At 34.3% G+C, this 24,773-nt stretch overlaps 2 protein-coding genes across 2 annotated transcripts in view; both read right to left on the bottom strand.

The window, feature by feature from the left end:
* Positions 1–14,619: 14,619 nt before the first annotated feature.
* On the bottom strand, positions 14,620–21,806 carry LOC110460676. Its single transcript, XM_021513720.1, has 4 exons — positions 21,761–21,806; positions 20,807–20,986; positions 19,200–19,225; positions 14,620–16,435 (listed from the first exon to the last, which is right to left on the bottom strand). Exons 1-4 carry the CDS (start codon positions 21,795–21,797, stop codon positions 15,788–15,790), a joined length of 891 nt encoding a protein of 296 aa, XP_021369395.1. The 5' UTR covers positions 21,798–21,806; the 3' UTR covers positions 14,620–15,787.
* Positions 21,807–22,370: 564 nt separating this feature from the next.
* The window catches only part of LOC110460660 (polycystic kidney disease protein 1-like 3), a 3,362-nt gene continuing 959 nt past the window's right edge, over positions 22,371–24,773 (bottom strand). Inside the window, exons 2-4 of the mRNA XM_021513699.1 lie at positions 24,083–24,758; positions 23,009–23,092; positions 22,371–22,468 (exon numbers count right to left, since the gene is read on the bottom strand). Of these exons, the coding sequence (XP_021369374.1) occupies positions 22,371–22,468; positions 23,009–23,092; positions 24,083–24,758 (858 nt within the window). The remainder of the gene's footprint in view (positions 22,469–23,008; positions 23,093–24,082; positions 24,759–24,773) is intronic.

A 24,773-nucleotide genomic window follows, 5' to 3' on the forward strand; every position in this document is an offset into this window, starting at 1 on the left:
GGGCGGTGTACACATTAAACTTTATCAACTCAACAACTTAGGCTAAATGAGGGCGGTGTACACCTTAAACTTTATCAACTCAACAACTTAGGCTAAATGAGGGCGGTGTACACCTTAAACTAGGACAACTCAANGCGGTGTACACCTTAAATTAGGACAACTCAACAACTTAGGCCAAATGAGGGCGGTGTACACATTAAACTTTATCAACTCAAATATGCTATCTCAGTATTATGTCACAACTTTGACACGGCAGTATGATCTTGATCAATTCATATCAAAATGCACTAAAAAAACCAGACGCAATTACGTAACACATACATATAGCACATTTATATAGTCTTTCATATGTAGAGCTATGGATTTGAACATTCTAATCACCCGGTAGAATTTCCATGTCCCCATAACCACACATGATAAACTATAACAATACCTGTTACTGTTAGTTAAAAGACTCCGGCATTGAGGATGCAGCAATAAATAAATGTAGCGTATATTTCTCTAGATACAATTGAAATAAGCCAAGAGAATAGTTTGAAGGAGTATATATGATTTATCTAAAGCACACATTAAAACGTAAAATTATAACAGTGCACACAAATCTCCATGGCCCTCTTTGTTTAATACCATGTCTCTGTGTACGGTGATATCGATTGCTGACTGTATAAGAGGGTTGGTATTTTCCATGGCTACATTTTAAGATCAAGTTTTAAATGAGCAGCGTTTCACAAAGTAAGTCCACACGAGACTTAGCATTTTAAGTCAGCAGAAAACCTGTTTGGCAATTTCTAGTCAGGAAATTATCATAGAGTGCGGTAATGGAAAACACATATCCTACAGTGTTCATCTTAGGATATGTGTGTCTGCCGTATATGTGGAGATACATAACCGGGGTTTTTGTTATATAATACTTATTATCTAGCTGATGACACATTCAATGTAGTATGCGTTTATTCATGTTGATTCAAATTTAAAATTTCTATATTGTTATGTAACCATTGCCAAGTGTATCTAAGACGGTAACCTAGTTAATGACCCTCAATACAACCATAGAGGGTTGGAACCTCTGCTGTCGCTTCTGCCTTGCAGCTCACTAACACTCAATGGTTTTTAGAGGGATATTAACCAATCATTTAATTAAAATTGTACATAAATGACATAAAAAAACTTATCCAAAATCACCATCACTTTGAATCAGCCCGAAGTTGAGTTTGAATTTAAATATCTGACATACAAGTAATACTGTAAACATGCATTTGTAGTGTACAAAACAACTAGGTGTTGCGTTCTGTTAGAGATTAACGCCGCCAGTTTAATGGTACCAGAACGATGTGATAGTCTCGATCGTAGTTTCTGTTATGATTATCATTCCTATAATTAGCTTTTTACCGACGTATCAGGAGACGGTTGATTGGTGTTTAAAACTATAGGCTTACTTAGTAAACATCTAAGCAAACCTTCTACTGACGATTCTTGTAGCAGTAGACATATAGGGTTGATAATGTATACCGTATGCATGTTTCGGTCTGTAAGTTACCGCTAGGTCTAGTTGAAAAGCTAGAACGCACGTATGTTGGAATGCATGCGCACAATACGTGGCTTTGAAAATCACACTTTTTATTTCACAAAGTTTTTATTGAATATTGTATACAAATTCAAAAGGAATTAGGCAACAGACGTAATGCCTATATACTATACAGACCCTCTCCTGGTGTGGACAATGTACTTTACTTTATTAAATGTGAAATATTTAAAAGATTTCCACATCGAGGACAAAATCATCGACCAAAGCTCCCGAACAGTGACTCATTTAGGATTTTGTTGGCATATGCGTTATAGGAGTGATCTCCCCTACTTTAGACGTGGTTGTGATAAAGATCAATGTGACCTCAGTCCTTTACAAATATGGCGTGGCTCGGACAGAGGCACACAGGAACTTGTTACGTTTGTGTGTCGATATTCAATGGTCATACAGTGTATTTATATTTTAGACTGTTTGACATATAAGTTTTGAAATAACAAAAACCTAATTCTGTAATACAATAGGCAGAAATTAATTCTTATGTAAAAACAACACTGTATTTTAACCTTTTCAGTGCCAGGGGGCCGATGGGGCCGATTACAAAGGTCTCAGAGTGCCAGGGGGCCGATGAGGCCGATTCTATTTAAATAGAGTTTGTTGTTTATTTTGTTGAATGTTTCTATAGCATATGCCACCTCATCTTGATTGCCATACAAAATTATGACGTTGGGTTACATGACGTCTATCAACGCGAAAAATGATGATGTAAAAGGTACGTAATTTTGACGTCATCTTTAGTCAAAGTGACGTCATTATTGTTTGGAAAGCACCTGTAGTAATGGCCGTTCCATGGATGCGGATGTTTCCACCTGAACCCGACAGGGGTCCTGGCTTTTACGAAGCTCCTAGGCCTCTTCATATGCCACCCAGGGATTCTCGGCCATTTTCATATTTCATGATTCTTTTTCCCGAGACACTGATGAAGGAAATAATTCGGCACACCAACAGGTAAAAGTTTACATAAACTATTCATTCTTCATAAATCATGAAATAATTTTAGTTCAGGTACCCAATTCTGTTTTAAAAACAGTGGTCGCACAGGTCTTGAAAATGACTGAAAGCCTTTCTGGGGCTTCTAGGGCTTCTTCAGGCGGATTGATGTTTATTTATCACCGTTGGTTACATGACGTCATCAATATTTGTATAGTCAACAATTTTAGTGACGTCATAAATAAACACCAATCCGCCTGAAGAAGCCCTCCCTAGAAGGCAGAAAGGCCTAGCGGACGATCTGAACAATTTGTTTTTATTCTATATTTTCCTTTGCAAGGACTTATTTATTTATCATCTACTATATATGTATATATATCGTACCGGGATATTTTTCAGTTAATGAAACAAATTCTGTCATTAAAAATATTGTTGAAAGCATTTTTAGGACAGAGAGAGTATTTACACTTTCATTTTTAGTAATATTTAATGAACTGATATCTCTGACATTATTTTTATTTTTTGTACATTTAAGCTTTTCGGTGCAACAATACATTACTGCAATTGTTTCCACAAATGTATGTAAATGTAACGACACTGTTGTCTGGATATAGGTACATTGGAGTGTGGGCCCAGGTCATCATCACGTTTCAAGTTTACAATATAAGTGACATTCCTTCTTTCATTTATGGCTTAATTACGCTTAAATGCGATACATATTGCAACGACTACTGCTTATAAATTGGTTATACCGACACCAAATACAATTAGATAGCATAATATGCATTATATTATCGTGTTTAGTCTGCACTAAACCCAACAGTACACACAGGTTATATTCTGCTATGTTTTTTGTCGATAAAATAACAAACACTTAAATTGCCGAAAATGAGAATTTATTTCTAAAAGCAGAAACTGAACATATGTATACATCTTTGTGTTGATTTTTATAATAAGGTTCACAAAGAACCAAAAAAGATGGGGCTTGCTTGAAAATAAACGCCACAAACTCGAACTTAAATATGAAAATATTTCTGTTCAAGTGCCCCACTCCAGAGATAGCATAATATGCACAATAGTAACATTCTGTTAACAATTCTGGTTTATGTGCGCAAACAGAATAGAACCATCTGTCTCCCTTACACTAATAAATACACTGTGTTTCGGAGATAATGAACACATATGTTAAATATAATTTCAACCGGTTGATGTAATTATTTTCTCTTTGGTATGAGAAACGCTAATAGGTGGCGCTATTGGTGGTATTTGCACGTGCAAATGGTCTGGGTTGTTACTTATACGTGTCATTCAGGCGACACAGGTAACAAAAGCGCACGTGTATTTTTTTTATTTCTAAATTGGGTTACTATATTGAGATTAATAGGTTTTGTGTGTGAGATGTACATTTATTGTGTAATTGATAATGATTGAAAATAAACATCGGTCAGTGCCTATGTCGCTGGGAAATACAGTTTTTGTATTCGTGTTGTTTTTCCTATTGGATACTATAGAGAAGAGAAATACAATAATGGCGTTGTAATGCTTTGGTCCAGTATTTTAAAAAATGAACAGTTTTACGGCACAATTTACAACTTGATGCATTTATTTATGATAATAAATTGATCAATAACAATTGTTTTGATTATATATATAATTACCGGGATATCCGCCTGAAGAAGCCCTAGAAGGCAGAAAGGCCTAGCGGACGATCTGAAAAATTTGTTTTTATTATATATATATATATATATGGGACATTAGGATCCAGTGTTATATGGAATTTTACCGTCTATATTACTTCTTTGACCTATATATATATCTATATATATATATATAGATATATATTCTATTTAACGGGTCCAACGTTACAAGACCGAATGGTCGCTTTGCCAAGCTTGACAGAGGGACCAATCGGCCTTGAAATGTTGCGACACGTTTAATACGGATATTGTGTGTGTATAAAGTAAAACTTTGGTATTACATCTTTCCAAGTGATGAATCTTATTGAAGATATCCCGGTACAAGGTAATTTCTTCCCAAAGATTTAAGCCGAAGGGTCCATATATTCTTGACACCTTTACATGAAAAAATAATCTGGATTGCCATATATTTATTAATTGCTCATAATAATGAGCAAATACTATGCTTTTATATTAAACACAAAAGACTCTACATTAAGACATATCTATAACTACACATTACTTAATAAAACGTTCAATAATCCATTTTTATTATTGTAGCCTTACAATGTTTGCTTGTGTATATAATTCCCTATTTAAGAATGACGAGATAAGACTGTTTGCGTCGAAGCTATTTCTATCCGACAAATAGTACAGGTATATTATCAGACACACGTCTTTAGTGTAAGGTTGAACATAGTTTCTTTATGATATTGTACTTTCAGAAAAACTAAACTTAAAACGAAACTACAATACCAGGAAACCATAAATACAAACAACTCACCAAATGCATGGCTTAGCTGTGTCTAAATTTAGTAACGGCGCCTGTTTGTAAAAATAGAAGCAAGTTGATTTATTAGACAGTTAAGCTGACATATCAATTCCATTGTGTGTATTTTTCTCTGGAATAATGTATTCATGTATTAATTTCTTTATATATCAAATTCGTAACGTGCTTCTGTAGACAGCATAAAAAACAATTGTGGTTGCATCAACGCTATATTATTAATACATAACAACACGCCACATATTTAGATCGAGTTGGTCTGGGTTAGATAGATATAGTAGATTGTGTAGAGTCAAAATTCCGTGATACAAAGTTATAATTTCTGACTAAAATATATAAAATGTCTTCTAGGAAAACATTAGCAAAGTCCTTCCCGTCCTTCACTGAGTTATACACCTAATTACTAACACGTATCATTTTAGATATGTTTTATAATAATTACATGCATCACTTGTTTGTCATGTAAACCACACGGTTAGCACCAAACGATCTAGATAAAGCCCTGCATGGTAACCGTTCTCTCCTATTTCTTTCGAACTAACAAAATAATTATTTTTTAAACAAGCTTTTGAAATAATGTTAAATTATTATTGAATCTGCATTTTGGACAGGCATTTGTTAAGCTGAGCATGCAATAAATGTTACATTGTAGTTATGTAATGTTGGTTTTAAAAATCGTTTAAATTTGTATATATAAAACAGTTTCGGTCGACATAACGGGTAAAGCCATAAACCTTCACCCCGAGACCATTCACCATAAACCAAAACAAAAAAGTTTGCCATTTTTAGAAAGTACAGATTCATATTCATAAGTTTGTAACGATCTGGGGTAAAGTCCGTGGTTGAGCATGAGAAACTTGGGTTTACGACAATAACGGTAACAATGTACCGGTTTCCGGCACCATATAAGGAAATGATCTCAATATTCACGGACACACATTGACCTTTTTGTTTGTTGAATTCGACAAGCATTTCTCACATAACGTATAAAGGTGACCGTATATAATATGAAATAGGCACTGCCTATAAAGCGCACATAGTTCGGTAGCCTTTGTGATGACAGTGTAGATTTCGGGCGCCTGCGGCGCCCCAGCTAAGAACTTTAAGGTAACAAAACGAACAGAATCTCTCCTTAGGACACAGTGCGCTGAATATTCTTCCATGAAAATAAAATGAATGGAAGTTTAAAAAAAAATGTATTTTAATTAAGAAAACCTGTCAGATATTCCATGTAGGCCTTTTTGTTGTTACTAATTTAGTATTGTTTTAACACCATTGTCAATATATCGCCTGATCCATTTAGGGCAAACTTCTCTCAAGACAAAATGAAAGAAATAGGATCTACTTTGCATAGAAAATATGTATTAACAAGGCAAAGTATTGCAAGGCAATCCATAGACACCCATGGCCACCGTAAGAATTTCTATACACAAACAATACACTTATGTCAGGAGGCATATATATAGGTCACAGTGAGGTCATAGTGACCTACTTCACTACACCATCCCAAGTTGTCCTTGTTCACCAAATCTGGTTACTCCAGGTGAAATAGCATAGAAGATATGTCCCGTACAAATATTTTCAAAAGTGAAGGACAAAGGTCAAGTCATAAGGCACAGTGACCTAAGTCTTGCACTCTGCACTCCTCCATCCCAAAATGGTCTTGGACATACAATCTGGTTACTCCAGGTGAAATAGTAGAGAAGATATGCTCCGGATTACCTTTTTTTCAAAAGTTAAGGTCAAAGGTCAAAGCATAGGACACAGTTAGGTCAAAGTGACCTTTTTCGTGCACTCTTCACTTCAGATTACAAAAATGTCCTTGTTTCACTAAATCTGGTTACCCCAGGTGAAATAGAAAGGAAGATATGCCCCAGTCCAACTTTTTTAAAAGTTAAGGTCAAATGTCATATCATATAGGACACAGTGAGGTCAAAGAGACCTTCTTGCACTCTTCACTCTGCTATCCAAAGATGTCCTTGTACACCAAATCTGGTTACTCCAGGTGAAAAAAAATCTCAGACGTACGGACGTACGGACGGACGAAGTGCAAACCTACATGTGCAATCCTTCGAGAACCCTTCGGGGATTGAAAAAATAATAAAACAATGTACTTTTTTTCAGTTCATGAACATTTACATGTTTGCCTAAATTGCCAAGCCCAATACCCCAGGCTAGTAAAAAATGTCAATGTTTACTTTGAAACATAAGTTAGGCTTGTATTTGTTTTTTCGAAACAACCTTCAAACTCTAGTTCACTTATTACTATGTTGTATATCTCGGCCATGTATGATCCCTTGATAGGGCTAGCATGATTGTATTCCTGGGTAGTAACAGACCTGGGGAAAACTTTGGTAGTTGTCTATGGATTGCCAGTAGGCGTTTTTCATTATAGGACACTAATTTCAACCATTTCAATGTTATAAGGTCACCATGCTGGAGTGACAGGACCCTAAGAGCAATCACAATAAGTACGAGTGTGTTAATCTTTTCATAACCTGCAAAGAGCAATGTCATTTCTAAGAACACACAAACAATAATGACAATGACAAGTTTTTACTCTCGCAAACTGGTTACAGTGTAGAGTATTTGCATATATATAGTACATTTTACATATAAATCATGGTGTTAATGGACAGTGTTAATCCGCTCAATTATGTGCTTAATGAATTTTATAAGTGAAACTAATTCTTCATTATTGACATAATTAAATAATGTGTTTAACTTGAAAGTACTAGGATTTTCAAAATATTATCTCGACATAAATTTTCTTCTGTTTTGCAGTATCTGGTGATCAGTTCATTTAAACAAATAATGATATTCGTCTCCAATTCCATTCAGGTCGCAAAGAATACATTTTCTGTCATCTCTTGGTATTCCAAATCCAAATTTACAATAAATTTGCTAGTCTTAGAGCGAGATCTACCAGGTATTTTTCTAATACTAAGTCATTTTTAAAAATTCTGTAATTGGTCCCTTTAGGTGAATTGAAAACATCGCTTCTCCAATTATTAATGAATTTATCTTTGAGTGTATGGAAAACTGTATTTTTCAACCATTGGGTATTATGGAATTCTCGACGTTCAAATATTTGTATTAAATAACATTCATCAAGGATATTTTTAATACAATTATTTCATTGAGTATTATAGTTTATAATAATCTTATACAATTTATTGCTTAATTTATTAGGTATTGGTTCTAACAATTTGGCCCAAAATCCAATCATTCAAACTTTGATATTAATACTCGGAGGAAATCTTCCTAAATCTCCATAAATCATGAAATTCGGTGTCGATATTTTCACCTGAAGAATATGTTTACAGAATTTCGAATGTAAACGTACTAAAAGTTTGTAACCACAAAAACCCCAGACTTCACAACCATACAACATGACAGGCTTGATAGCTTTATCGAAAATATCTAATTTACAGTCAATTGATAGATTATGGTCTCTGCATTTAGCAATAACACCATTGCAAAGCCTGTAAAGAGCATGGTGATTTCTAAGTACACAGACAAAAAGATAAAGAACTGATGATGTTACAAAATCTCTCATTTACAAGCTTTACCTGGTCTGTAGGTGACATGCAAACACAATAAAATTAGCTCAAAGATGATTCTAAATCAGTATTAAGTAGTTATGAAAGATGGTTCTAAATCAATATTAAGTAGTTATATATAATTATGGTTCCCATTTTGTAGCTCTAAACCATCATTCAATTTCTGCAATATCCATTCCTTTTGAATAACCAAATGATAAAACAATTTAATCATTTACATTGTAATGTAAGAAAACATTATAATGTGAACATATTTTGAACCTAAAGCATGATACCACTGTACCACTATCTTCATATACCAGATGCTGCAATAGATATAAACAGGACCATTGCAATTACAACACATTAATGATGCATATCCAGCAGTGATCTTATGTTATACAAGGGATACATGGACCTGAGCTGTAATGCAATTATGTTATTTGTTGTAGTGATATAAAAATCAAACAAAAACAGAACAAAAGTTAATTCATGTTGGGAGTGACCACTGACCAACATATATTAATGATATCATTTATGGTGGGTACATAATCGTCTGACAAACAGTATATATTGCTGACAATTTTCAAAAAAAAATATATACATGTAGTGGAGGAATGAACGACATGGGGGTAATGAAATAACAATTTCAGATATAGCGACTTAGGACCTTTCCATCCATGAAGAGTGTTTGACTCTAGCATATCCGAATCTTAAGAAGAAGATTGTTGAAATTTCAGCCAATTTGCCCCCTTTGGCCCCTCCCTACAGGCCCTAGGGAAGGGCCAGGTTCTTATTTTTCATAGCATCAAAATTCAGTCACATGATTGTCATTCCAACCAACTTTGTTCCCACTGAGAGTAAACAAATATACCCAAAAGTGTTATTTCCCAATGTAAACAACAGTAAGGCCAAAAACATGATTTACATATGCTTCGGATAACCTGATCATGACCTACCTTATTTTTTTTCCTTTGGACCTTAGGGAACATTTTATCACCTACTTTGTATCCATGAAGATCATTTTAATAGTCCGGCAAAAATTACATGCGCTGTTATGGTCATGGGATCCTGACCACATTCTTGACATAATAATAGCAATTGATTTGCATAGAAATTCATTTTTCTTACATTTGTTATTACCCTGTAAGTATATATTGATCCATGAAAATTAAAAGAAAATTAAAAAAAATGCCTACTTACTGACCAACGCTGTTTTTATCAGGAATGATGCCTGAAAAACATTTTGTTTTGTTTTAGCCTAAACATTAACCCTTTCTCAAGGAGGAATGAATGATCCAGAGGTAGCAAAATATTCATAAATTTGAAATAGGCCTACAGGACCTTTTTATCAATGAAGATTATTTGATTTTAACATCTCTGTGCCTGAGTAAGAAGACTGTTGAACATTTAATCAATTTGACCTCTTTTGGGCTGAAACTCCTGGCAGATAAGATCCACATGTAATTCATAAATTTGGCTTGCATTGGACCATGGAACTTTCTTTCAAAAATTAACTGAAGTGGTTACTATGACGGACAAAAGGCATTCACAAGAGGTCAACACCAAGACTTTGATAGCTAAATAAAACCAATTTTCTAGATTAAGTTCACAAGTCATAAATGTAATACTCACTGCCTACCAAAATGCAAAATGTTCGAATGTCCTGTTGTTGTATGAATGCAGTAAAGAACAAATTAACAAGGTTACATATATTTATAAAAAAATGTACCAAGTAATGGAAAATGTCACAGAGTTGTATATAACTAGTTGTTTATGTTTATATATGTTTGCAGTATTTACATAATTGCAAGTTGTACTATTATTTCCACCAGGATTTGAACCTGGGTCTCCCACCACAGAAGTGGCAAGTGTGATGACCACTACATTATAGAAATATCTTTAGCACAACTGACCTTTTCTTTCAAGTTTTATTCCCATTTTAACATTTTAACAGGTGCAAGAAATAAGTTATTGCCAGGTGTTTATAGGGTCTGTTACAGGGATCCATTACAATATTTAGAATATGACCCTGTATTTTTTATTGCTTTACATTTTACTGTAAGAAACAGCTAGATGATTTTTTTGCAAATCACATTGTAGGTTTTATTTATCAAAACTAAAAGTTTCCCTTAACGTTGGGACGCTGATGATATTTCCCAATAATTTTTGCCAAATGCTGATGATATTTTCCCAATTCCTGCTCAGGGACCCTTTCCCAAAATAGCTGGCAAAAACCTTGACTAATTTCGTATTCCCGTGGGGTTCGTTATAATATATCTTACACTGAAGACATTTATGTCTTTTTCGTCCTGTTAATTTTGTATAAGCATGTTTTACTTTGTAGAAATATAATTTGTTTTGTCCCGTTGAATTGGGTTTAAACATGTTTAAATCAGCAAAATGTGAATTCCTGACTCGAACTGAGTGCCATATTGCGCGCTGGAGGTGAAATAAAAGTCAGCAAGTACATTTAGATTTGGGCTTGAAGGTTGTGATGTGATACAAAGAGGTCGATCAGACATTAGATGCAGTGTATATATCTAATGATGCTTTTTTTAAACTCTTGGTATCTTAGTTGAAATCAAAATAAAATGTAATCAACATACTGTATTTATATTGTTCTGTAGAATATGTTTCATAGCTTGTCAACAACACTGACTCAAAAGAATTAAATTCTCATTGTCTTTATTCTATCTTTTTAATGGGGATTATCATTGGTCATTTCAAACAAAAGATAAAAACAAGAGGCCCAGAGGCCCTGTATCGCTCACCTTTTTCTTTAAAAATGACATATAGGTAACTTCAGACCAAATTTTGTAACTAGAACACAAACATTTAACTTCTCTTAAACGGTTTTTAAGATATTGTTGATTGAAATTTGAAATTTTAATTTCAAAGCTTTAAACCGACGCTGAACTTTGACTCCGGCTAGCACTTAAAGTTGACCTTTGTCCTCATTATTGTTATAAGAATAGGATTCACAAATCTGGTCTACATAACATACCAAAGTATCATGACGTTAGACCAAATGGTTCTTAAGATATTGTTGTTTGACGTTTTTAACATACTTGACTCCTGTGACCATGAGATTAGGTCAAGGTTATTTTAATGAGGAAACTTTAAAGCATTTAATTCCAGGTACCTACTGGCCAAATAGCATGACCCTGGGCCTTAGAGAACTTGAGAGGAATATTGTTAACACTTTTAACCCATGTTTACTTTTTAACCCCAACCAGTACTTAGTTGATCTTTGACCTCATTACTGTAACTCGGGAAAATATTCGCACTGCTGGTCTTCATAACATACCCAAATATCATGACTCTTGTCCAAATGGTTCTTAGGATATTGTTTTTACCCTATTTGACCCCTGGGACCTTGACAGTAGGTCAAGGTCATTTTAATGAGGAAACGTTATAGCACTGTTTTCCATGTACCTACTAGCCAAAAATCATGACTCAGGGCTTTATGGAAATTGAGAAGAAGATTGTTAAAGCTTTTAACCCATGTTGACCTTTAACCCCACCCCCGACTAACACTTCAAGTTGACCTTTGACCTCATAACTATAATAAACAAAAAATATATATAATTCAAACTCCTCGAAGTCGATGAAATAAGACCCGGGACAAAGTACAAGGAGAAAGATATCAGGTGTTCCAGAAGGGTAAGCGTCTTCTGCTTCATCGACAACACATATCATGTGACAGAAAACAAAATACAATTTAATGCGATTTTAATACATTTATTTAGAAGATATTTCAGTCAAATAAAGAAATGTTTTAAAGGTACAATTTTGTCAATTGCATTGTTGTTTTAAACATAATTTGGAGGTATTCGCTAACAGTTATAATGCTGTATATAAATATCATTTACAATACATGTCTCGTATGTCCCTGCTTGATAATGTTTATTTGATTGAAATACTAATAAAAGTAAATGTAAAACAGTACAAAAATATTCAGATAAGTCAAAAGATTGTTGATGCAATATGGACTAGCAATCCGGAGTTACGTAGAATTTGTGGTTATTTGACAGACGGACATGTGCATCGATTACAAATCTGTTCCATAATGTTGGATTCAACTAGCTTCTCATTATTGAATTGACAACTGTGTTCATCAAATTTGACAATATTGACAAAGACGTTTAATTTGACAGAATAACAGGCATGTCGGTATAAGTAAATTCCTTGAGTGCCCATTGACTGTAAATTCATAAATAATGCAATTTATTAGTGAGGAAATGTAATCCAATGAAAACGATTGCCAATACAATAAGCATATAAGGAAGGTACCTATTTTAGTATAATTATACATATTACGAACACAAAATATGTAATAGTACAGTCTAAGCACTTCACTTTAAGTCCAAGTGCACATATCAATACAAAGGTCCCCATTAGTTTAAACGAACCTCAGGGAATATAAAATGCCTTTCTTTGCCTATTGATCTTGAATTAGGTTATATTTCAGTTCAAATATTTTTATTGATTAAACAAAAGGATTGAGCAACAGGCTTTGCCTACATAAGCGCTCTCCATGGGTTCCAGCATACTTTTGATAGTTGAAGACATTGAATACAATATTTACATAAATACATTTTATTTAAACTCATCTCTTGGCACTTGGTTACATTAATTGCGAGGTAATATACAATAATTAGACTGGATTAATATTTTCATGTTTCTGCAAAATTACATTATTTCATGTGATACATGGACTTAAGATAAAAAAAAAATACAAACTTTGAGATATTGATAATTGATATAGTTGTAAAATATATGTCAATACGAATTAAATATACCGTTATAGATATACACAGTATTCCAAATCTTATTAAACATCTGGATTAACGTCTTGACCTTGAGCCACTAAAATTTTGCTACGGCAACATGAACTAAAGCAAAACTGATACATGCATGTATGCTGATAAAATAATGTACCAGGACTTATTTGAAGTAGATATGTCTTGAGATGAGCTGGGAAATCAAATAGAAAATGAACTAAAAAAAAAACACAAAAAGAAAAAAACACAAAAAAACTAATTATATAGGAACACAAGAAAATCTCGAACACACACTCATACACTCTAACACCACACATGCTTCTACTGGCATAGGTTTGTTGGTTTATTTAATTTAGTTTATATATGTTTTAAATTAATGTGCAGTTGGGCATTAAATATGATAACAAAGTCCACTAGTTCAAAGGATACGCATATATGGCATTTTTGGTATTTCATAATAAATTATTAGTTTTTCAATAATTAAATAAATTATAACTATTGATTTGCATTACTCCATCATACCTTAAGTGTCATGACCACATAAAGTCCCTGGACATTTGCTGCCCAGTGATCAATCAACCTTGGTATATTATATATAAATATATATATAATTTTCCAATGTCAACAGAAATAATGAATTTATCTTACAGAATACAAACAATACATTAACCACATACAGCTTGAATTTTAACTTAAGGTAAAAGGATTGTGTCACCATTTCTAAGTAGAATTTCTTCAAATTTTGTAGTTATATTGCTTTGAAGTAAAGAAAATGTTCTGCCACAAAAATAATATAGGTTGTCAGAATTTTAAGGATTTTAAATGGAAATTTATGTAAAAAGGAGTGAATTTTGAAGAAAAAAATGAAAGACACAATTTTTGGCAAAATAATGTCAATAAAAATGATACTGACATAGATTAGTATTGCACTAAATATCAATTTAATAAATGCTGAAATTTTGTAAAATTAATTATCTATAAACGATTACAAATTGTCATTTTATAATAAAACCATATACACATAGTATTTGCATGTAAGAGTTATCTTTCTTGAAAAACTTCACTGTAGTAAAATAGGTAGCCGGTTTCCTGAAGTAAAGAGAAATGGACACATGTGACTCATTGATAAAAAAAACCTGTATTCATGCCTGGATTGCTTTGGAATACTTTAATATTGAGAAAACACATTGTTCCATCAATAATAAGCATGCAATATTCAGCTGTTTAATATTAAACATTATAATATGCGGAAATTGTAATACTGTCTCCCTACATTGGATTTTCAACTAGGGATGTACTTCCTATTTCCGTTTATCAATACACTCCTATGACCTTAATTAAATCTATTTGAACCGTCCTGTAGCATTAATGTATTTATTTAATTATGTTATATATGGATAAAGGGTGTGTATTTCGACTATTTCGATCCCTGTATGTTTAGGATTAAGAAAGGAATATACCTGCTGGTACTAACCGCTTTATCATAAGAGGCTACTAATGAGGATCATAAGAGGCTACTAATGAGGATCATAAGAGGCTACTAATGAGGACCATAAGAGGCTACTAATGAGGATCATAAGAGACTACTAATGAGGAAACCCCTTACAAACTTGGGAATTTATGTTTGTTATCTTTGTTGCCTAGCGCATACACACATGCACGCATGAAGGAAACGTATGATTGCAAAACCTCTGCTACATTATCATATTCTGCCCCCGTTTCTTTGCCCCTCCGTTTTTACAAAATGGAAACCACTTGACCCAAGAAACGCCCCAGAGTTATTTGGTCAAAATACTTTTATTTTAAGAAGGTTACCAGATGATCTCAAAGAGATAGTTTGCCCAACTGTGTCGCAACATCACTTTAGGTCAAAAATTTAGAATATACTGTATCTGCTGTTACCTATTGTTACCTGCTGCATGATTCGTGAAAGGCGTAATTGGGTAATTGTTTTCTGTCCACTTGGAAAAGTTACAAAAGCGACAAATACATATAAATTCTGCATCCATAACAACATTTAGCATGTATATTTTTTCTATTCTTACAACTGTTTCATTTCTTTCCTCCTCATCTGGCAATACAATAATTTTGGACTTGGTGTTGAGCGTTCGCTAAAGAAAGACAGTACTTATTGCTCGCAGCCTTACATTACACACACGGAGGCACGTCTTTCAGTGACTACAGCTGTTAAAAGGACACGTAACTCAATAATAAACATTACAACTCGATGTAATGCAAAGGAATTATCCAAAGTTCCAAATAAGGTGCAAATATAGTGATGACGTCACAAAGCAATATCTCATCAAATTTAGATAACTTTTTAAGACTTTAACATAACACTATCCAGAAATACCCTTTTTAGTGGAGTCCAAAACGTGGTTTTAATTAGATAAAAACTCTATGTAAGGTTCTAGATAGCTTGAGACGCCAATATATTTTCAATGTCAAATTTCCTTTGCTTACAAGATAAGATGTACGACACATTAGTCAACTATTGGAAACTTTTTACCCTTTCTCCTTTCGTCCTCGATGGCAGGGAACTCTTGGATTGGGTTGTTTTCAAATAGATCCTTTATTGTGGTAATAAGATGGCCTCTCATGTGTTGCTGGTTATAAACAACACTTTCTAACCTATTACCGTTTCCAAGGCAAATATCGATCAAGCAAGCAATAACGTACAATCCGCAATCGATATTCCCAATTTGGGTTGAAACGGCTTTTTCCTCTATTGCGTTTTGTGCTTCCTCAGACCCGAGAAGGTGTTTGAGGATTTCTTGAACACTTTTGCGCAATGTCGGAGAACGCTCTCGAAGACTATCAATTAGCTGGAATTTATTTCGATCACCAATATTGGTTAGCAGCAAGAAGTGACCGATACCTTTATCCTTATTGCTTTTCTTGTTTTTAGATGATTCACCGGATGATTTTGGTGGCACAAAAATCACTTGAGCAAACTCCCTTGATATATTCAACGGCTTAACACCATTTTTATCAAAAAATTTGCACATATCGGTAAATATGTTATATTTTGGAAAACGTCTGCTAATGAGTTTTAGAATGATATGCATGCTGTCATCTGTAGCACATGCATTTGGTTGCTTCAATTCCTTGATTATCGTGTCAATTTCTTCCTGGAAATACAAAGACGCATTGTTACTAAGGTGAACACTACCAGATAGATTGAGAACATTTTAATGGTAAACGAGGGTTTGCGTTTTATTTTCACCTTATTTGCCTTTTCGATGAGGACGAATTTAAAAGCAGGACAAAAACACTTACTGTACAAAAGTAGCAGTACCTTTATAATATACACAGTATGTGGGTAATTAAGCATTAAACAAATTCTTTTTTATATGTCAAAGGGCAAAAAATACATGACAATATGTCGGTCGATTTTGTCGCTTTCTGTTCTATGTAGATTGTTGTTTGATAAATATATATAAATCAAGAAATAATGATGGAATTTTATAAAGAGGTTGAGAAAATAAACGTAGACCGATGAATATGTTTTTAGAGCGTTGCTAGTGCATGGAATGTTGGAAAATAATGCATTTATACGCACAGTATATCGTCCAATAAAACATGGTTATTATCCAGTAGAAGTTTTCGTCATAACAAAGACATGAAAGTATACACATTAGATAATAGTTAATGTTGTTTTGAACTATTATAATATTAAACAATATGTTTGGTTTTTACGTCATGATGGTTCCTCCTTACTCTTAAAGTTAAATGGACAGATTCGATCAGTTCCGATTTTGAATGTACACTAAGTGCAACTAAAAAAACTCTTTGATCTATGCATCCATATCGCCAGTTTGAGATGGAAGGTTTATTAATTATAGAATATATAATTGAAATGTCAACAAATGGCATGTGGTATTTGTTTTTACTCAATACCAACGGGTTGTGACTTGTATATCAAAACTAAACAATGATTGAGCGATGCTGTTACATGTATTGTGCATTGCACTTAATGTGTGATATATAACCTTGATGTGATGGCATGGTTTTGTATGCATTTTAGGCTCTTTGCACAGACGTCATGTATATACCACCCTTTATTTATTCATCTATGTGCACATTGAGATGATTTTCCTCTTGCTTAATATACAATGGTGATTGTAAGCCATTTTTGTTTCACATTTATTACTAATACTATTATCCGTTTATTGTAAAGCGCTTTAAAGAAATTTTACAAATTGTAAAGGGAGCTACATAAATGTGGTATTTTAGTATTATTGTTCTGATCGTCAACAGTTATCAACTCGAGGATGTTTCTGTTTAATATGTGTCCCTTATCTGCTGTATGTCTTAGTTAAAGATAAGTATTGCAGAAATCAAGTAAACGGATGGGAAACAAATTACATTAGAACCCTCCGAAAAATACATTTACATAAATTGAGAATTTTACCACGTTTGCGATTTAAGGACACTTTTCATTGGTAAATAACCATAAACCATACGCATGGATATTATTTTCAAACAGACCAACACTCTTCCAAACACCTTCCCCCAAAAATATAAGCAAGTGAGCCGCGGGACTGGTTTCCTTTGTGAAATGATGGTTCACATTTGTACATGCGTTTAATTTTGTACGTATTTAAAAAATAAATAGCGGACAAATAAAAATGTTTCTTTTTCACGCCTAGATCTACTTAAAACCTATCAAGCTTACCGCGAAGGTGACCTGAAACAGTGCTTGTAAATCTGTCAAATTCTGATTTCGTTTGTTGACGAGACATGTCGATAGATTGGTGGATTTGATAGATCTAATGGCGATTGAAAAAAGAAAAATCCTCTATTATATATCCAGGTTAAAAAGACAAAATAGAACAACTGCCCTAAGGATCAGAAATGGTACAACGACGCTGCCGGTTTTGTAATGAAGACATGGACAACATGAGATAAGTATTGGCCCGCGCAAAAAGGACATCCTTATTTACATGGTTAAATTATCTAGGTCCTAGATCACTTTGTTTATCATAGGCGTATTGACACTGAATTAGACACGCAAAATATTTTCATTACATTTTACTTTAGAATACATATATTTGTAAACTAAGGTGGAAAATATAACTCGGGTTTTGGAAATAATCAACTGAGGCCACAGGCGGCCTTCGTTATTTATTTATTTTTTCTATTATTTTCTCACCCTTGTTATTTATTCCACAAGTGTATAGGTACATACATTGATTGTTCCTTGCAGAACAAAAGCATAGCATTTGTATCGGAGAAACTTCAAAGCAAACAACGATACAATATAATTTCTCAAAGAGAAAGAAGCCTATTGGAATGTGCAATGCCCTTATATAGGGCCCAAATGATAATAAAAAAATGATTTATTTCTTAACTGAATCTGGTGTTTACTTTGCTTTGTTATTGTTGTTGTTGTTGTTTTTGTGTGTGTATATGTTCCGTTTCTTATATTTGTGGAGGGTATATTAAAGGGGTGCAACATCCTCTAAATTCCAGGGGTTACGCTCATTGACGTTCCATGCATCCCAGGAATATTGTTAAGGTAAAATCGAAATCACTCAGTTAGGTATTTGATTGGTTTAAAAATAAACCTGAACAGTCGCAAGTCTGATACCTGTCTATTGAAGACTATAGAGGAGCGACACCCGACGCCAACGCTAGTCAAATTTACCGTTCTGCTGCAGCGTATTTTTCATGTACATCATGATCAATCTAGTCTATTAGTATATTCCACAAAGCCTGCGAATTAGGGATGACATTTTCCGGAAGTACAGCGAACACAGATGAGCGTAACGATAGGAATTTGTAAAATGATGTTTTATCACGATAGATCACATACAACATGAGGCATCAAAATCATATATGTTTGACAAAAAGACGTTGTAAACATGAAATACTTTGAAATAAAAAACTTACTTTCTGCGGATAGTTTCCGTTGGTGTCTGTAATAGAACCATTCATTAATATTAATACCGAAAAAAATCTAATTTATTACACAAACGATAAACCTTAAAGCAAATCTCTTAAAAGATCTTACTTTAAATACACATATGTATTTAATATATAGAGGATTTCCAACAGTGTCTTCAGTAATACCATATGTATTTCACGACTGTGGTTAATATTTTGATGTATTTTACGGATACGCAGCACGTGTGAACGATATCCAAATATTAGCCACATTCATGATATAATTTCCATTATATAAGTGTACAAGAGTATTGTTTTTCCACATTTCATGTACTGTTCAACTGTCTGGAGTGAACCTAGCCACAAATTATACATGGATAAGATTTTGAAATTACTATAAAGAGCAGTAAGGAAACTATTAAATCGTAGGGGCATTCTTACTCCATCCAAGTTTCCTGTTTAGAAATTAAAACAAATGCCATTTACATATTTTATGTTTTTAGAGACATGGTTTTTCATATACAACTCTTCACTTTGAATTCCCAGGTAATTAATTCAATATGTTATCATATGTAAACAAAGTTAATGGAACTACAAATGCTTCTGTAACAAAGCAACTGCATGTTCCAACTGTTGGAACCAACTATCTTAAGCGATCGTTTGTATATACTTGTTCAGTTTATGGAACGAAACAAATAATCCCGTTAGAGACTCATGTAATGCCAGGGCCTTTAAAACCAGTTACTTCACAAAATTCCAACTATATTTGTTTTATGTGTACTACAACGAGTCATTAGTTTTAAACTCAAAACATTATTCAAATTTATCTTATGAATAGTTTATCTGTGAATGTTTCCCTGATATTGATAGCATATGTGTTATGATTATTAATTATGTGTGTGTCGTAATACTAGCTAACTACGTTTTCTTGTTTACATTAATGCGACCCGCTACCTTCGTGCGATAGTTTCTTACATCTTGTATCTAGTAAAAGTCAAATGTCTTTTGATAATATTCTTATAACATACATTTTACACCACCTCCTTCATTGTCACCTTTTGATATATACTATATTAGTGTACAGTCATTTATCTTTCATCATATAAGCATTGTTTGTGTATCCGACTATGATAGTGCTTTAACCATATCCATAAGCATATAGGCGTTCACGTAATTAATATATTCTTTAGGATTACTAGTTTTAAGTTCCCATGATTGTGATGTTACCGTATACGGCATTTTTCTACTGTTCTCTTGTTATCTAAAACTGTTGTCATACTTGTATATTTGTATCGATGCATAGCCATATTGTAAACTAGACGTTGTCTTGACATGTAACCCTGGATAAATAATACATTATTATTATTATTATTATTATTATGTGCATAATCGTTTACCACAATAAGACCTCTTAGCCTGATTATCAAACAAACGCTACACGAAATAGCATAACACACTTAGTTCAATTTTAATCCTTATAGATTTAATTATCAAAAACAGATATCAAACATAAGTCATGAATTGTAAAATGCGAAGAAGAAAAAATGTAAGCGTACAAGACGTTTAGGTAATTATGAAAAGCATAAAATTCCACCATAATCAAAGACAGTTACCATCTGATGTAGCACCGCCTTCCGGTTGTGGCCGCCACATAGCCGCCACATCGTGAGGTTCTGATGAAGTGGCGTTCGAGACAGGATCGTCGTCACTTTGATCACTTGTACTTGTCTCGTTATTAACACCGGGAGGCATGTCCACATTTTCGTACGGTCGTGCAGTCTGGTCCACCGGGTCTACATTTTAAGCATATGACAGTAACGGACACGTTGTTTGACGGACACCTATGTTTCTCGTTCAATATATTTTCAGACAGACTCAAAGAACTCTATTGTTCTTTTCAGTCTCTAGAATGTAAGCCTTATGTCATGATTGATAGTTAAAACGGTTTGTCTAAAACAATCACAAGAAATACGAAGGTTTTTCCGTGACACTGGTAACAACAATATAACGTCCTTCATGGCATGACACGAAAGGTATAAAGGAAAAGAGACATGTCTCATGTATACAACAGTTTTGAACAATTAACATAAAAATGTCAGATCAAAACACTGCCTGTTTTATATTTAAAGCACACCAATTGTTCCAAAAGAAGATTTTGCTATGCATACATACACAACCATGTAACTTATAGTTAATGTAATTAGGTAAACGTAGATCGAAATACATACCAAGCATGACATGAACTTGTTCGTTTGTGGTATTTATTGAATAAATAAAAAAGGGGAATGCTTGTTGATGACGTCTTACGAACAGACTGACATTATTGTAAGGATAACTATGTACTCGGAGCCCATTTGCTATATTTTTTCGGCAGGCATACAAAGTTGAACCCCCATAAAACACCAGCGTTTAAAGATGCTTTAAAAGACTGCTCACGTTTTGAACTATTGGTACATGTAGTACCAGTCATTATGTTTCTCGGTAATTCAAGGAATGAACGCAGGGTGCAGGTTATCAACTATTTGATCTAAGACACGGTGAAATTATTTGAAGTTAGATATATTTACCATTGGAACTTGGTAAATAAAGGCTCCAGTCAATCATATCCGTTGCACTGGGAACAACAGTATGACGCCCGTCATTGCACGGCACTGAAGGTATAAAGAAAAATAGACATGTCACATGAATACAACAGTCTTCGACTATTAATGTAAAAATGTCAGATCAAAACACTGGCCTTTTTGTCTTTTAAGCAAACCAATTGCTCCAAAAGAAGTTTATGCTATGTATGCATACACAATTATGTAACACATAGTTAATGTAATTAGGTAAACGTAGATCGAAATACATACCAAGCATGACATGAACTTGTTCGTTTGTGGTATTTATTGAATAAATAAAAAAGGGGAATGCTTGTTGATGACGTCTTACGAACAGACTGACATTATTGTAAGGATAACTATGTACTCGGAGCCCATTTGCTATATTTTTTCGGCAGGCATACAAAGTTGAACCCCCATAAAACACCAGCGTTTAAAGATGCTTTAAAAGACTGCTCACGTTTTGAACTATTGGTACATGTAGTACCAGTCATTATGTTTCTCGGTAATTCAAGGAATGAACGCAGGGTGCAGGTTATCAACTATTTGATCTAAGACACGGTGAAATTATTTGAAGTTAGATATATTTACCATTGGAACTTGGTAAATAAAGGCTCCAGTCAATCATATCCGTTGCACTGGGAACAACAGTATGACGCCCGTCATTGCACGGCACTGAAGGTATAAAGAAAAATAGACATGTCACATGAATACAACAGTCTTCGACTATTAATGTAAAAATGTCAGATCAAAACACTGGCCTTTTTGTCTTTTAAGCAAACCAATTGCTCCAAAAGAAGTTTATGCTATGTATGCATACACAATTATGTAACACATAGTTAATGTAATTAGGTAAACGTAGATCGAAATACATACCAAGCATGACATGAACTTGTTCGTTTGTGGTATTTATTGAATAAATAAAAAAGGGGAATGCTTGTTGATGACGTCTTACGAACAGACTGACATTATTGTAAGGATAACTATGTACTCGGAGCCCATTTGCTATATTTTTTCGGCAGGCATACAAAGTTGAACCCCCATAAAACACCAGCGTTTAAAGATGCTTTAAAAGACTGCTCACGTTTTGAACTATTGGTACATGTAGTACCAGTCATTATGTTTCTCGGTAATTCAAGGAATGAACGCAGGGTGCAGGTTATCAACTATTTGATCTAAGACACGGTGAAATTATTTGAAGTTAGATATATTTACCATTGGAACTTGGTAAATAAAGGCTCCAGTCAATCATATCCGTTGCACTGGGAACAACAGTATGACGCCCGTCATTGCACGGCACTGAAGGTATAAAGAAAAATAGACATGTCACATGAATACAACAGTCTTCGACTATTAATGTAAAAATGTCAGATCAAAACACTGGCCTTTTTGTCTTTTAAGCAAACCAATTACTCCAAAAGAAGTTTATGCTATGTATGCATACACAATTATGTAACACATAGTCAATGTTATGAGTTAAACGTAGGTCGAAATACATACAAATCATCAAATTTAACATGAATTCGTCGCGATGTCATACTGTATGGTCATTATCAAATCATTGATGATTTTTCTGAACCAAATGTTTGGATATCTAGCCATAGACTAACAAAACCATACATATCAAAGTTCACTTTTGGGCATTGTTTAGTAGCTCTTAAACATAGTTCCTGACCTTTCACTTCTAACGAGGTATGTCAAACATATGTGTATAACCTGTAAGAAGGTAAGTTTACATAAGAGACACATTTCCTTCTTAAGGTTTTGTTTTCCGTTAAAAAGTAAATGTATAACAAATACCCGAAACAGAGTCATATGGTCAAGAAATGCAGGGAGAAAACAACGAACGAAGGTGGTTTATACAGTCGTTCCCTAAGAACACTTTAGAAGCAGTATAATTTCGTATCAAATTAACAATATAATAAACAAAAACTGGACATAAGGATATTTTGAATAAGCATAAGTTTTACGGGATACGTCAAAAAAAGAAAGTAATAATAGGATGATTCCATGACAATTGGGGAGAAAGAAATCTAGATAAAGTAACGTTTTAATGGCATGTTTAAGAACACAACTTCATCACTTATAACACATAGATCAATATTTACATAAAAGTTAAAATAAAGCATATATATAACTATTGATACAAGTACCGATATGTATCAAGGAAGAATTTCCATTACAATGTTAAAATTAATCAAATCAGAGGGACTAAGAACTATTTTCTCGAATTTACTTAAGTTGAATTCTAAATCACATTCATAGATACCCACAAGCATGCATACTTACATGTCTGGCGAGGCTGTGTGTCACGCTGTGAAGCCTGCACGGATGATTGCTTATTCTGTGCAATTGCCTGTCCTGCCATCTGATCGACGTTTCCTTTTTCTTGGTACTGTCGTGTTTGGTCATATAGTATTGTCTTTGCATCATGTTGACCTCTTTGATGTTGATGTGGATCACTTGTAGCTAGGATGCGCTGTGTGGGGATGTGGGGCTGTGGTGTGAGTAACTGTCCATTAGGGGCACGATGTGGATCACGTGTGGCTGGGGTGCGTTGTATGGGTGTGTGGGGCTGTGATGTGAGTAACTGTCCATTAGGGCCACGATGTGGATCACGTGTGGCTGGGGTGCGCTGTGTGTGTGTGTGTAGCTGTAGTGTGAGTAACTGTCCATTAGGGGCACGATGTGGATCACGTGTGTCTGGGGTGCGCTGTGTGAGTGTGTGTAGCTGTAGTGTGAGTAGCTGTCCATTAGGATCATGATGTGGAGCACGTGTGGCTGGGGCGCGCTGTGTGGCGGTGGGGGGCTGTGGTGTGAGTAACTGTCCATAAGGGGCACGATGTGGATCACGTGTGGCTGGGGTGCGTTGTGTGGCGGTGGGGGGCTGTGATGTGAGAAACTGTTCTTTAGGGGCACGATGTGGATCACTTGTGGCTGGGGTTGGCTGTGTGGCGGTGTAGGGCTGTGGTGTGAGTAA

This window comes from Mizuhopecten yessoensis, unplaced genomic scaffold, assembly GCF_002113885.1.
Source record: "Mizuhopecten yessoensis strain PY_sf001 unplaced genomic scaffold, ASM211388v2 scaffold10447, whole genome shotgun sequence".
Taxonomy (NCBI): Eukaryota; Metazoa; Mollusca; class Bivalvia; order Pectinida; family Pectinidae; genus Mizuhopecten; species Mizuhopecten yessoensis.